We start from the raw sequence: 14,616 nt of genomic DNA, 5'->3' as shown, positions 1-14,616 counted from the left end.
TTGCTTCAGTTAGTCAAGTAAAAATATTAAATGGATATGAGCACGATTCTGTTTCAACTGATAGTAAGTAAAAATTGTTTTAAAAGAAACTTTTGCCTACAACAATTATAATAGTTTCTTTTTAATATGTTTACTATAAATATTAAGTAAGAATAAATAAAAATGGGGATGTTAAGAGAAAGCAAATTTTAAATGTTTTTTTTGTTTTTAAATAAACATCATTTTTCACAATCTTTTAATAGATCTCATGACAAACTCGACAAAACGAATGACTTTTCCTATTCCGGATGAGGATGACCAAGACGATAGTAACCAAATTTCAAACTTATTAGAAGTTGACCCAACTGATGAAGAAATAGACAATATATTTGACGGAATAAATAGTCCAAAAAACACCGACAGTGACATTCAAAACAGTTACAAATACAAGCTGCCAATGACGGCTTTTACAAAAACTATAAAAGAAAATAAAAATAATGGTATTGATGATGATTTAGATGATAAATCTAATGAAAATAATGATGAAGACTTAAGCTCTGATAATCTTTCACCAAGAGAATCTGTAAATAATGGTATTTATAATCAACAGCAACATTATGGTTCATTAAAATTTGGAACTCAAATCTCAAAAAACAATAACGAAGAAACTAATGATCAAATTCGTAATTACGTTGATAACGATGAAAGCTATCAAAACAAGAGATTAAATCCGCGTGATGAACGAAATCTAGAAGAGAAGGAACGCTATTATATCAACAAAGAAAAAAAATCTCGAGAGGAAGAAGACGAGGAAGAAACAGAAAAAAATCTTAATAGATATAATCATTTTGATCATAGGTTTGTGGTTAATTCTCTTCAAAGACACCCGTTGGATGAAGAATATATTCTTCGTCATGATAAAGAACCGTATCAGGAAAATTTTTCACCTGATGATTCCGCTGAAAGACCTAATCAAATCTATAGCACAAAAAAACTTGTTTTAATGCAAATGACTAATCCTATATTCAAAAGCTCACTAAATACTGAAAAGATACAACCTGTACATACAGCTAGAACGGACAGCTTTAATGCAGTAAATAATGACTTTTTCAAAGAGTTTAGAGAACAAGAAGCGCATATAAATCCTTATGGTCATAATATCTATCACTTAAGAGATAATAGCTTATTTTCTGACAGCCCAAAAAATGATGTTGACGACCACCAAGAAAGATTTAACACAAAACACCACCTAAACATTGAATCTTTAGATAAAATTAATAATCCGCTTCTTCTTGATGAGAAACTTAGTAATGAAGATAATAATCTAGGAAATTCTGAAGAAAGCCAAGAGGACAATGTTAACAACAAGTTATACAATCAGCAGGAAAATAATTTTGATAAATCAAATAACGATAATCGATTGACATTTAATGATAATCATATGATAAACAAAGATAACCTTAAATATAATGATATGGAATTGTCACAAAGTATAAGTAGATTAATAAACCTAATTAGAAACGAATACAATATGAATGATGTAAGAAAAGGTTCGGAAAATGAAAATCAAAACTTATTTGATGAAATGCAAAGTAGCCAAGAAAATATCAAAGAAACTGGGAAGTTAAAAAAGAACAACTTTCGCTATGAATACTTGAGCCAATTGTACAAATTGCTGGAAAAGTTTCGTTCCGACCACAATCAAAACTTAAACAACAATAATGAAAACAGCAATAGATTGTTAAGAAAAGTTTCAAATGAGTATTTGTCATCAAAACCAAATCAAGGAGAAAGTTCTCCTTTAAAAGAAGATATCCATCAGTTTATTTATAAAAGACCTTTTCTTAAAAATAATAATTTAAAGGAATTCCAAACAATATCTAATTATGGAAAAGCTGACAAGATCAATCTAGAAAGACTAGATGTTTCTAATGATCTTTTAACTAAAGAAATTAACAAAATTGCCAATAATATTGGATTGCTACAAATGGCGAAAGAAAAACCTGTAGTTTCTCTTAATTCTGAGTTTACAAATGATATAAAGAGCCATAACTCTTATGATATGTCTCAAGAGTATTATCAAAGAAACGAACGTAATAACTTTATGCCTTATGATGGGCAATCAGATAATATTCAATCTTTTCTAGAAATGAACAAAAAGCCATATCAGTTTGATCATAAATTTGCGCACGAAATAAAGAAAAACCCTGAATTATTTAGAGATTCTTTGTTGCGTGTTAAAAAATTAAATCACCGGCCATTTGATGTTAATGAAAATGGGATTTCAAACAAAAAGACAAGAATGTACAACTATATGTCCATACCTTCCCTGAAAGATTACGAAAAAGAAAGCGATGACCTTATAAGAAATAATGATCAATCAAGAAACAATAACGCTGAGACTATCAGTTTTTTGAAAAATCGAGATGAGCCTTCTTTATTTGGTGAGTCATTTAATACAAAACATCATTTACAAGGGGAAAAAATTCCCTCAAGAAATATAATAATAAGTGGACCAGCTTTAAGAAAGTTCAACAAAAATCAAGAAGAAAATGATTTGCTCATAAGAAAAGACTTAGACGCTCTTAATGAAAAAGAAACTAAAGTAGCTGCTTATGAAGCATTGAAAGATGATGAAATTCTAAAAATCGCACAAAAGATTGCCGATGATAGTCCGTCGGACAAAACAGGTGCAAAAAACAGCTAATCATTTAAGGGTTTTTAAATTAGATTTATCGTTTATTAGCGTTTAAAGCGTTTTTAAATTAGATTTATCGTTTGAAATAACTAATACACGTTTAAAATAACTAACTTACTGGTAAAAATGGAAATTGTCCTTGCAAAAACTGAAATGTAATTTTAATTTTTAAATGATCCCACATTTTAAATTAAAAAAAGAAAGTGTTTAGGGTTAAGGGACAAATTACAAAGTGGTAGTGATGGGTAACCAATTTAAACAGCGTTTTTCTACGTTTAAAATTGGATTTAAATATTTTAAAACTAAATTCTAAAATAGCTTATTAAACTTAACAGTGCAAAAACTAAATAAAGCGCTGTTCGAATTTTTTAATTAAAAAAAAAAAAAAATAAAAAAAAAAGAAAGCATATATAAAAGAGGCCAAGATGATTTCAAAAATTATGCAAATTTTATTTGGTGCTCAAGTACTATAGTATTTTAAAAAATACTCAAAATAATTTCTATAAAATTTAGCACAAAAAAAAAACAAAAAAAAACACATGAATAAATAAAAAAAATTAAAAAGGTTATGTGCCTACCAGGGTCCTAGTTTATTTTTAGTTAGTTGTGTATTTTTGCTTTTTCATAAATGCTGTTTAAAAATAAAAAAGGATGCTGCAATAAAAAAAATAAAAACATTTAACCAAAAGTTTTCATTTAATTTTAAATAAGCGAACACATTTAAACGTTCGTGAATAAAGTGTACTTCAGCTATGTTTCGTTAAAGTGTACTTTAGCTTTGTTTGCTTATTTTAATTTTTATTTGGTTTTAATTTTTGTTACTTAGTAAACACATTTTATATTAACTTTTTTGAAAATTGTTTTTAAAAGAAAAAAACAACGATTGTAACTTTGCTTTCGAAATTCTACAGTAAACATTTAGTCTTATTCCATACTTTAAAGAAATTAATATCATTTCAGAATTGTTCATAAAATATCGTTAAAGTTATTTTTGAATGGTTTAAGGAGACCTACAAAAAATTGAACTTCTAATTTTGTTTCAATGAAATTCAACTTGTACCGGAGCAATCTTGTTGAACTTTTTTGTTATTATTTTTAGCGAAATGTCAACTGGATTGGATATTTTACAACACATAGCTTTTAAACAGTCTTTGGTTACTGAAACATCCAAAAATGCGTTTGGTTAACTAAAAATAATAACAAAAAAACTTAACAAGATTGCTCTGGTACAAATTGAATTAAAAAAATATTTTGGGCAGAAATAGCTGACTAATTTACATAAAATTAAATACATTACAGGAAGTTATTTCTAGAGCCATAAAACAAGAAGTACACCAAGAAGGTAATTCATTAATAACATTTTTTAAGTTAAATTAAAAAACTTATTTCTAATCTTATTTTTCATATTTTGCCTCTTGTTCCATTATTTGCTTTTATTTTTATTTTTTTTAATTTTTACACTGTTACCTTTTACTTTTTTGACAAACTTTTGTTGAAAAGAATAAATAAGATAATAATGAATAATAATGAGATATTAATACTGTTTGAGTGTTTATATTAATATTTATTTAATTATAATGCTTGTTATTTAGATTTTGAAGAATACAAACATAAGAAATTCATCTGGAAAAAATGCTGTAAAATCTTGAAATATAAATTGCATTAAGTCAACTGCTAGAAAAATGAAACATTTTCTAATAGCTCAGGAAATGCATGTATTATGTTTCTGAGAGTCACAAACTTTTGTGAAGCTGTAACAAAAAGTTACAGCCCCTGATAATCCTGTTTATTCAAAAATTTGTTTAAGCAGTTTTCTGCTGTATTTCCATCAGAAGATAGTACTTGTAATCAAATGATCCAATTGAAGCTCCTCATTTAAATCTTATTCTTATTTATCTAAATGTATCTAAAGCAGTATGTGTTGAGCCAGATGCAGTTGATACTTGGTTGACTTTTTTATTCAAACAAACAGACTCAACTAACTTTTTTTTTTGTCTTGCTGGATGATGGCATTGCACTTAAAGATTAAAAAATAACAGCTGCAGTATTAGGATTTCTGAAATCAAAGTAGTTTTGTTTAAAAATAATCATACATGAAGTGTTAACATTCGAAATAAACATTCAGTTTGTAAAAAGTTTGAAAATGACCTGTGTGACAGTTTTTGTATCAAGTAAGAAAATAAATAACCAAGTATTAGGCAAAAAAAAATTACCTAATATGAAACTTTTGCAACAACTTAAAGTGACTTGAATATTGTTCTTTAATTTTAGGCTTTTGAATCAACTCTTTTTAATTTGAATAACATTTACAAAAAAGCCAGGATACACAACAATCACAAAAAAAAATTTAGACCTTTCTGAGCACACTAAAAAAAAAAATTGTTGATCTAAAAAAAATTGTCATGCTAAAAAAAAATTGTAAAAAAAAAAACTACTTTGAATATTTTTTGGTTTGTTTTAAACCTTAAGTAAAAACTTAATTGTAATATTTTAGAAAAATTTATAGCCATATCGCCTCTTTAAATGAGCAATCTGTTATTACACAGTGGCAGGACTAAAGTCATTTTTTGGGGTGTTTAAAAATATTTACAAATAATCTTTAATGGAGCTCCAAATTAACTAAACTAAAGCAATAAATAATTTGATAAAGTAAAAAACAAAATTATTAGTTTGAGACCTGTTTGAGGGGAGCAAGCAACCATTGTTCATTTTTTCTGACCAAATGAACAATCGTATATATATATATATATATATATATATATATATATATATATATATATATATATATATATATATATATATATATATATATATATATATAAACCAAAGTAACTTAACAGTAACATTTAGAGCACATACACATATATCAGAAAGATCCTGATGAACCTGCTGGAAGTGAAACAGATTGTCGAAGAAATTTAGATATGTTTTTACTAATTTATGTGTATATATTAAATTCAAAGGCTTATCTTAAAACTTGAAGTGTATGGTGTTAGTGGCTTAGCACTTCATTGGTTTCAAGCTTTCTCATCTAATAGAAGGCAGAGAGTTATTATGGGAGATTATGTTTCAACTTGGGTTGATGTGTATAGCGGAGTTCCTCAAGGATCCGTATTGGGTTCACTACTTTTTATACTTTATATAAATGATCTTCTTGAGTCTCTATAAAATATTTTAAAACTATATGGTGATGACACAAAAATCATGTGGATTAGTTCTTCTGATGAGTTACATAATAAACTACAGTGCGGTTTGAACTCTACGTATGCTTGGACACAAGATTGGTTGCTTAAATTTAATATTGAAAAACTTTTAGTTATGCACTATGGCTATAAAAATAAGAGATATCCAATTTATATAAATGGTTGTAAATTCAACATATCAGATTCAGAAAGAGATCTTGGGGTGATTTTTTCAGATAACTTGAAGTGGAAAAATCAAGTCTTATCAAGTGCAAGCAAAGCAAATCACGTGTGTGGCATAATAAAGAAATCTTTTGCTTAATTTGATGAAGAACTGCTGAAATCTTTATATCTTTCTTTTGTTTGACCACTTCTAGAGTTTGCTGTACCAGTATGGGCGCCTTATCAAAAATGAGATATTGCCATTTTTCAAAGAATACAGCGTCGTGCTACTTTCAATCAATAAATTATGTTATGAAGATCGACTAACTTGTCTTAGAATGCTGTCATTCATTAAAAGAAGACAACGAGGTGACATAATTTAAATGTATAAAATTTTCAAAGGTTACTATAAAGTTGAATTGAAAGAAAATAAGTTCTTCAAATCTAATTGTACTCGTGGCCATAACGTAAAGTATTCTAAGTAATTTTCTGTACATAATTATACATAAATGGCAGTCACAGCATAAACTAATACTATATATATATATATATATATATATATATATATATATATATATATATATATATATATATATATATATATATATATATATATATATCTTGCAGCCAAATAGTGTTAAGTCTAATGTTTATTATTATTCATAACAGCTGTTTGAATAATTGATTTCTAATAAGTGTGTGCAAAAAGATAAGGAATTTTTTTTTTTAATATTTAAAGTAGACATACTTAATACTTAATTAAAAAAATATAATGAAAGAAGTTAATTTTTTTTTCAGATGTTATAAAAGATGAACAAAAAAATGCATTTCGAGATGCGGATAGAAAAAATTTGGTACCAAGTACTAATGTAAGTATGATATAAAAACTTTCATTTTATTAAAATGTAATTACATTATTCTTTTATTATATATTTGATACTTTCAAATTATTGAATTTAAATTAAAAAAGCAAAATGAAAAATTGCTTTTTGCACATCTGTGCAAACTAAAGTACAATTTTTTAAAGCAAATTAATTTGAAGTTGACTTGTTTTTAAATAAATTCAGCACAAGCAAACATGACATAACCTATCTAATCTTGTAACCTAACTTCTTTTATAAAACTACAATTTCTACACTGACTGATTGAAAGAAAGTAAATGTGTGAATTTTTACAATGTATAACATAAGCAAATGTGAGTTACTATCTTAATAGCACTGTGTTTCTTTGCTGGCAATATTTTATAATAAATCATTGTTATCTTCCTTAGCTTTCGCTATATTGTCTGTCACAAAATTTGAATTTTTTTTTCAATGAAATAAATAATTAATAAATAAAAATATAATTTATAACTAAATGTTGACAAGTACTTTTAAACATTTTTCAAATTTTTTTTTGTTTTTAATATTTCTTATATTATAAAAAGAACCAATTTACATAAGCTAAGAAGATACTGTTTAACAACTTGAAAACAATGTAATAATATTTTCATCATGTCATTTGTAAATAAGTTATTTTATTTGTAAATAAGTTATTTTCAAAATAACTTATTTTCAGTTGATAATTACTCAACAATAAACAAAATGACATAAATTGATAGAAAATATGACATATACTGATATGTATACAGTTTAAGAAAGCGGTTTAACTATTGTATAATTTAGGAGTTATTTTAATAAATTATTTTTATAGTATATTGAGTTAATTAAATAAAATTCATTTTCTTTTGTTGTCAACTAAACTGAAACTAATTTTCAATTAGTTCAATTTTTACTTTTTGTATATATATGCAGTTTTGTATTTTTTAAGTTTATGTTTCAATATATTACTTTTAAATTACTTTTTTTCTAAATTTAATATTTGTGTTTTCCATGATTTCCATTAGAAAATTTTAGCAATTAAAGTTGTTTTAAGAAATAATGTATTAGTAAAATATAGTTTGAAATTTTATAAAATATTTTTATTTTAGTTTTTTCTACTTTTAATTTTAGCATTCTAATGAATCCAGTGACCTTCTACCTATAATTAGTGGTTATAAAAATAATTTTTTGGATCCATTAATGAATAAAAAAGCAATCACAAATTCAACAACAAGTTTGTATGCCCAAAATATACAGCATAGAGAATATATTTTCAGAGTTCCTGTAAGTTTAAATAAAACCTCAGCAGAATCAAAAAGATTTCATATTCATCATATTGGAGATTATGTCCAAAGACCTGATTTAATGAATAATAGTGTAACGGTTTGTTATTGTGAATTTTATTAGCACATCGATTTTCAATTTATTGAATTTTAATTAATATTTTCTAATAAACTTTATGATTCAATTTTTATTCATTCAACCATCCATTTTCAAATAACTTTCATCTATCAACATTCAACCATAAGCTATCAATTTTCAGCTAACATAAACTATCAATTTTCAGCTAACAGCTTTTAGTAATGTAATGTTATATATTAAGCAATGTTATATTATAATTACTTTAATAAATACTATAATTATATATTTAGTAATGTTATATATTAATCAATTGCTTAATTTTTGTAAATAATTATAGATTTTAGAAGATATTGCATTTACAAACAAAATTGTTGATAATTTAAGTTCTGGTAAAGATATTAAACATGTATCTGGTATAGATCAAGTCCATGTTAAAGGTCATTATGGAAATCATCATTTTGATGAGTCAGCAGGGAAACCCTATCAATATGGTCAAAAACCAATTTCTGGGCATTGGAAAAAGTCAACTGCATCAAAAGTCTATCCCACAAGAAATGTAAGCTTTGAATTAAGATAACTGATCTATTCACTATGAAGAAGATTAATATGAAAAAAAACTATTTACTATGGAAAAGATTTACTATTTACTATGAAAAAAAAAAAATAATTAACTTTATATTAAAAAATATTTTTAAAGTATGGAGTAAAATGGGGTCAAATGGAATAGTTAAAAGTTTTGAGTAATATTTATTAACAGGCAAAAGATTTTTGAGTTTTTTTTTAAAAAGAATCAATCAAATAAAATCAGTTTATATGTTAACTGTTTTTATTTAACATCATTAGATGGTATTATTTTTTGCCATATCAGCACTTAAATAGGTTTTGATTTCTGTTGGTAGATGTTTAAGCACTTCTTAATTGGTTGACTATAAATCCAAATATCTTTTCGATGATTGAGTCATTTTCTCTAATAATTAACTGATGTAGTATTTTAATACATACTTTAAAAATATCTTCTTCTTGAAAGGCATTGTTTCAATACCAAGTTGTAATAGCTAATAGCTGTTAAAAAATTCTTCTTCTCTATCATGCTATAATTCTTCTGGTGCACTTAAACATAATGACAATCTAAAGAAATGTTTACTTCATCATGATTAATTTTTTTTCATTTATCAAAATAAATACACAGTCATTCCTCTTGTGTATGTTTGCACAAATATTTAATTGCTTTAGCAAACAAGCTTCAGCATTTATATGGATATTTTTTGTATAACCACAAATTAGAAGATATCACTGAATGTTTTTTTATGTTGTTGCCTTTAATATTCATAAGTCAGAGTAGATAAAACTAAATTTTGATGTTGAAAATGAATTCCCTGACCACGAAAATCAATGTTTTAATGCAATATGACTATGTTTAGATGTTCCTATTTTTGGTATATTTTGATCCATTATGCATGGGTTAAACTACATTAACAAAAGCTAAAAAAACAAAAAAAATAAACAAAAGAACAAACAAAAAAATAAAAGCAAGCAATATAATTTTTGATATATTTAAAAAAATATTGACACCATGATCTATATAACTTACTGTAAGTAAATCTTGTAAAGCTTTTGGAAATGGTAAAAGTGGAGGTAAAACTACCTTCATTTTATTTGTGTTTACAAGAAAAATGTATTTTATCTAAAAGTTTCTTAGCACCACAATTGTTACAAATTTGATTCATCCCTAAATAATTATAATCTGGAATAGTATTACTTCTTGCTATACAACGCATTTTTTCGTATCTAGCATACATATCTGTATCTACATTACATATATGTATTTATTATACAATTTTTTCTTATTAGCTGCATTTCATCTCCAAGTTGTATCTTATGTTATGTTAGTAATGTAATATAAAATTATTTTTTATATTTTTAAATTTAGATTAGCCTAAATATAAATTTCAAAAATGTTGTTTTTTGTGACTCCCCAAAAATAACATTTTTGAAAAAGATATGCTGCTAACTCCTTAATGTGTTCTTTATTATTTAAAAACACTTAACTAAAAAATTTTCAGAATAAAAAATATTTTTAGGGGTCCCTTAAGACCTTTGAACATTTAACAAGTTCCTAATTTGTAAGTGACTGGGGTTGTTATTTTACCGGGGTTTGAAGCCGGGTTTGATGAAATATAGCCGGGGCCAGGTTTGTGACCGGGGCTGCATAAACATTTATACATCCTAAAGTATACTTTTTTATTCAAAATTTATGTTCTATTTTGTATATATATGCATATATAAACATCATTATGATCAACAATATCATGGTAATCATCATTATCATGATCATCATCATGATCATCATCTGATCATCTTTCGGCAAATACTACACCGTATAAATACTAAAGATTGTAAGATAAGATTTCCATCATAGTCTTAAAAAAGTGTTCTCCAGAACTCTCTTCAGTTTTTGCTAAATTTTTAAAAAGTGCTAAATATGTGGTTCGGAATTTTCAATACTCTAGAAAACACTTTGACCTCTCTAACTATCCTACAATTAGTCTTCACTCTGTTATTAGTTTCTTTATATAAAGGTTTTGAGATTGTTAAATAATTTCTTTCTAACTACTGTATTAAAGTTATTCTTGAAGGCTTACACTCTTCTTTATTTCAAGTAACTTTAAGGGTACCACAAGTTTATTGTGATAAGCCAGCCATTTCTTTATTTCAAGTAACTTTAAGGGTACCACAATCTTTGCTTCTGTATTGTTTCTTATCTACAATATCGATCTTTCTGAAAATTTTACATATAAAGTGGCTCTATTTGCTGACGACTTTTTTTCTCAACTTTATTACTCTTTTCTTGACAAAAAATCTTCATTTTTTTATTGCTTAGAACAAGCAGCTGATTTTTAATCTGATCTTTCTTCTGCAAAGCCTTAGGTGCTTGCAGTGGCTTATGGATTTATATTCTGGACTTTGAATCCACAAGTTTTTTTCCATGCACATCAAAAAAACCTTTTAACTCTTAGCCATCTTCATGTTTTTCTTTTATATACAACCTACAACTTTTTAAGTCTTCAGTTAATAACTGAAAAAAAAAGTTGTAGGATGTATATAAAAGAAAATTATGAAGATGGCTAAGAGTTAAAATGTTTTTTTCAAACATGTTTTATAAATTGTAGTTCATTAGTGGCTCATTAAAATTTGTATAAGAAGTTTATAAAAGAAAGAAAAGGTTACTTGTGTTAAAAGAAACTCAATAATATGATGAATTGTTTATAGATCAGGTATCATCGCATTACATCCAATCTAAGATGTTATTGAAAGTTGACACTACAATCATGCATTAAGATTTTACTGTTGTATTAGTTATTTATACATTTTAAGTATGTATAATATAAATTTTTGAAACTTGCAAACTATTAAAAATAGTCATACATAAATCAATAGAACCTTTAACTTTTCATAATTTTCACTTACTTTTCATATTTTCAATAGAGTAGAAGTAGACTTTTATTCAGTTATGAATCATTTATTTCTTAAATGAACGGAAATAGTGGTATAAACACACCCATAAGTACATATTTGATGACATGATGAAGTTGTTAGCAACGCAATTTAGTTTCTTGTGAGAATACTATTGAACAAGAATATTTTATATTTGTTTATTTAGAATTTAGTGCAGTCTTTTGCTGTTATATTACAACTAATTGCAAGCAAGCTTAAATCAGGCAACTGTATGACCTCTACTCTAACATAAACTAGGCTCCCAGGCTTTTTTAAATGTTTGATACAATTTGGAAAAGTCCTTTTCTTATGATAACACACTGTTATGCTTTCTCAAAAAGAATCACTTATTATGAATTTATATGTGCATGTGCACAAGTAAATAGCCAAATAATGAAGATAAACTATTATTTAAAGTTAAATTGATTTTGACAACACTTTTTTGTTTGTTTATATTTGTTTACATTATTGTGAATGATCTGTTAGTTACAAAATATGACTAACAGATGATCTGTTAGTTACAAAATATGACTAACTTATTCACATAACCTTCAGTTGATGTATCATGATGTATGTTATTTTATATCGATGACAATAAACATGTTATAAACAATAAGAAATGTTTAATATTGATAACTTGGTTTCAACAAATAATTCAAGAAAATTTATTATTTGGTGATACATTGACTGAAGGTCTGGATTAGGTGATGCATCAACTGAAGGTCTGGATATGGGTATGTGCAATCTGCGTATGAAAGACATTTATTATGTCAAAAAAAATGTTTGCAATTTCATAATTAAAGTGTTGTAATCCTCATAAGCATTAATATAGTGTTCATGCTTATGATTATATTATGATAAATTCATCATTTACGTTATTTCTATGATGGTTAATTAGGGGAAGTTTTTGTACCTAGGGCCTCCCTGTACCTAGAGCGACCCTACTTTATTTGAAAACTATAAATTTCTAAGTAATGCTACTCAGTCAGGTTATTCGTGATTAGTTATAAAAAAATTTATTTTATTTTGATTCTCAGAGAGCGTTGCTGCGGCAAGTCATAATCGGAAAACCCTTTTTGATGGTCTAAATTAAGTTTTTATTGCTGGTATCTTAGATTGTTTTACAATCCTAGAGGAAATGCTTTTTTTATAAGTTCTTGTATATTATACTGTTTGTTACTTAAGTACTATAATTGGATTCTTCTAGTTTGTAAGTAAATCAGAGTCTTTTTGAAATCGTTTAGATATGTTTAAAGATATTTTAAATATAAAATCTACAGCCGTTTTTCAAAATGCCTTAAGTTACTTTTTACGTATTTTGAGAAAAACACTATTTGATATATATTTTAAATTTTGCAGTTTTACAAGAGATTTGTAATTTAATTATTTATTTATAAGCTTTATTATCTTAATCATATTATGGATTAGAAAAACATTAATTTAAAAAAATAAGTATTTGCGTTGAGTTTTTTGTCAGATAAAATGTAGACAGGCTTTTTTATAGATGAGAGCAGCATTTAAAACGCCTTATAAAACATGTAAATTTACTTCAATTTTTCCAAATTTGGTTACGTATTTAAACTGTAATAAATATACATTTAAAAAAAATATAGATGTATGTAAATTTTATCTCTATAAAAATCAATATTTTGACTTTTATTAAAAGTAATATTTATTTTATTTCAAAATGTCACTATTTTTGTGTTGTTACTTTTTAAAAGACTACACAACAATCATGTCAACTATTTAGTATGCCAAAATTTTATCTTAACACTTTAGGATTAAAAAATACCAATAATAAAATGATTAGTCGAGCTTTTGAACAAAAAATTCAAGAAAAAAAGACAACAGCTAAACATAGAAAATGTAAGGTAGAAGAATTAGTTGCACACGTAATGAGCTACTCACCAGTCCCATTACATTACAAACGTAAGAACTTCCCTAATCAACTATATCTTCCTTCTGATTTGAATGTAAAGAAAATGTTAGGGGACTTCAACAAGTACAATAATGTTGTTTGCTCTGAATCAATGTACAGAAAAACTATTTAAAAAATTAAATATTTTGTTTGCAAATCTAACAAAGAAAGATGTGTTACACATGCCTTCAGTTCTTTACACATTGTGGAGAAAAAAATCATAGATTGCATGACAAGGAATATTTACATGAAAAGGGTCAGACATTCCAGAAACAAATATAGATTTGATGCTGATTGAACTGTTTGTGCACAAGAAATAATAGTGGCAACAGACATGGTACAAGTAATTATGCTACCAGGAATAGAAAATCTTAAAAAAGCAGTGTTTTGTCAGCGATTAACAACATACAATCAAACATTTGTGCCTATTGGAAAAATAAAGGAAAGTGTAGTTTTAAATGTTTGGCATGAAGAAATTGCTGGGCGGTGCAAAGAAGAGCTAATTTCTACATATTATTTGTTTTTGCAAGAATATCAGGACAAATCTAAAATCACTATTTGATGTGACAATTGCTCCGCTCAAAACAAAAATTTTTAGAGTTTAGTCTTGTTTCTGATATATATGGTTAATCGCAATGAAATCACAACCAACAAATCAAATTAAAATATTTAGTGGTTAGGTGTGTGTGTGTGTGGAAACAAAAATTAAAGCGAGCTAGGGCAGCAAAAAATAGAATTTAAATGAAAAATAAAAATTAAAAAAAATTTTTTTTTTGAGGAAGGAGGGGGGGGGCGGTAATTGCCCCTCCCAACATCTTCTCCCCCCCTCCCTGTTCTTATACCAGTGATATTAATTAGGCTATCTTCTGAAATTCTTAATAGTTAATTATTGTTTAATTATAATAATTATAATAATTTTTATAATATAATAATTATTGTTATAATATAATATAACAATAA

At 26.1% G+C, this 14,616-nt stretch overlaps 1 protein-coding gene across 6 annotated transcripts in view; it reads left to right on the top strand.

Annotated features, from left to right (window-relative positions):
- Positions 1-14,616, top strand: part of LOC100203332 (metacaspase-2) — a 68,810-nt gene that overhangs the window by 548 nt on the left and 53,646 nt on the right. For 2 of the 6 annotated variants that reach the window (XM_065812251.1, XM_065812249.1), the window contains exons 2-6: positions 10-63; positions 243-2,423; positions 6,820-6,890; positions 8,013-8,264; positions 8,581-8,799. In XM_065812251.1, coding sequence (XP_065668323.1) covers positions 10-63; positions 243-2,423; positions 6,820-6,890; positions 8,013-8,264; positions 8,581-8,799 — 2,777 coding nt within the window. Of the gene's footprint in view, positions 1-9; positions 64-242; positions 2,670-6,819; positions 6,891-8,012; positions 8,265-8,580; positions 8,800-14,616 lie in introns of all 6 variants that reach the window. The other 4 variants (XM_065812248.1, XM_065812247.1, XM_065812253.1 and 1 more) reach the window with 3 other exon arrangements.

The sequence above is a fragment of the Hydra vulgaris genome, chromosome 12, assembly GCF_038396675.1.
Source record: "Hydra vulgaris chromosome 12, alternate assembly HydraT2T_AEP".
Taxonomy (NCBI): domain Eukaryota; kingdom Metazoa; phylum Cnidaria; class Hydrozoa; order Anthoathecata; family Hydridae; genus Hydra; species Hydra vulgaris.
This window is presented reverse-complemented; position numbering and strand designations above follow the sequence as displayed.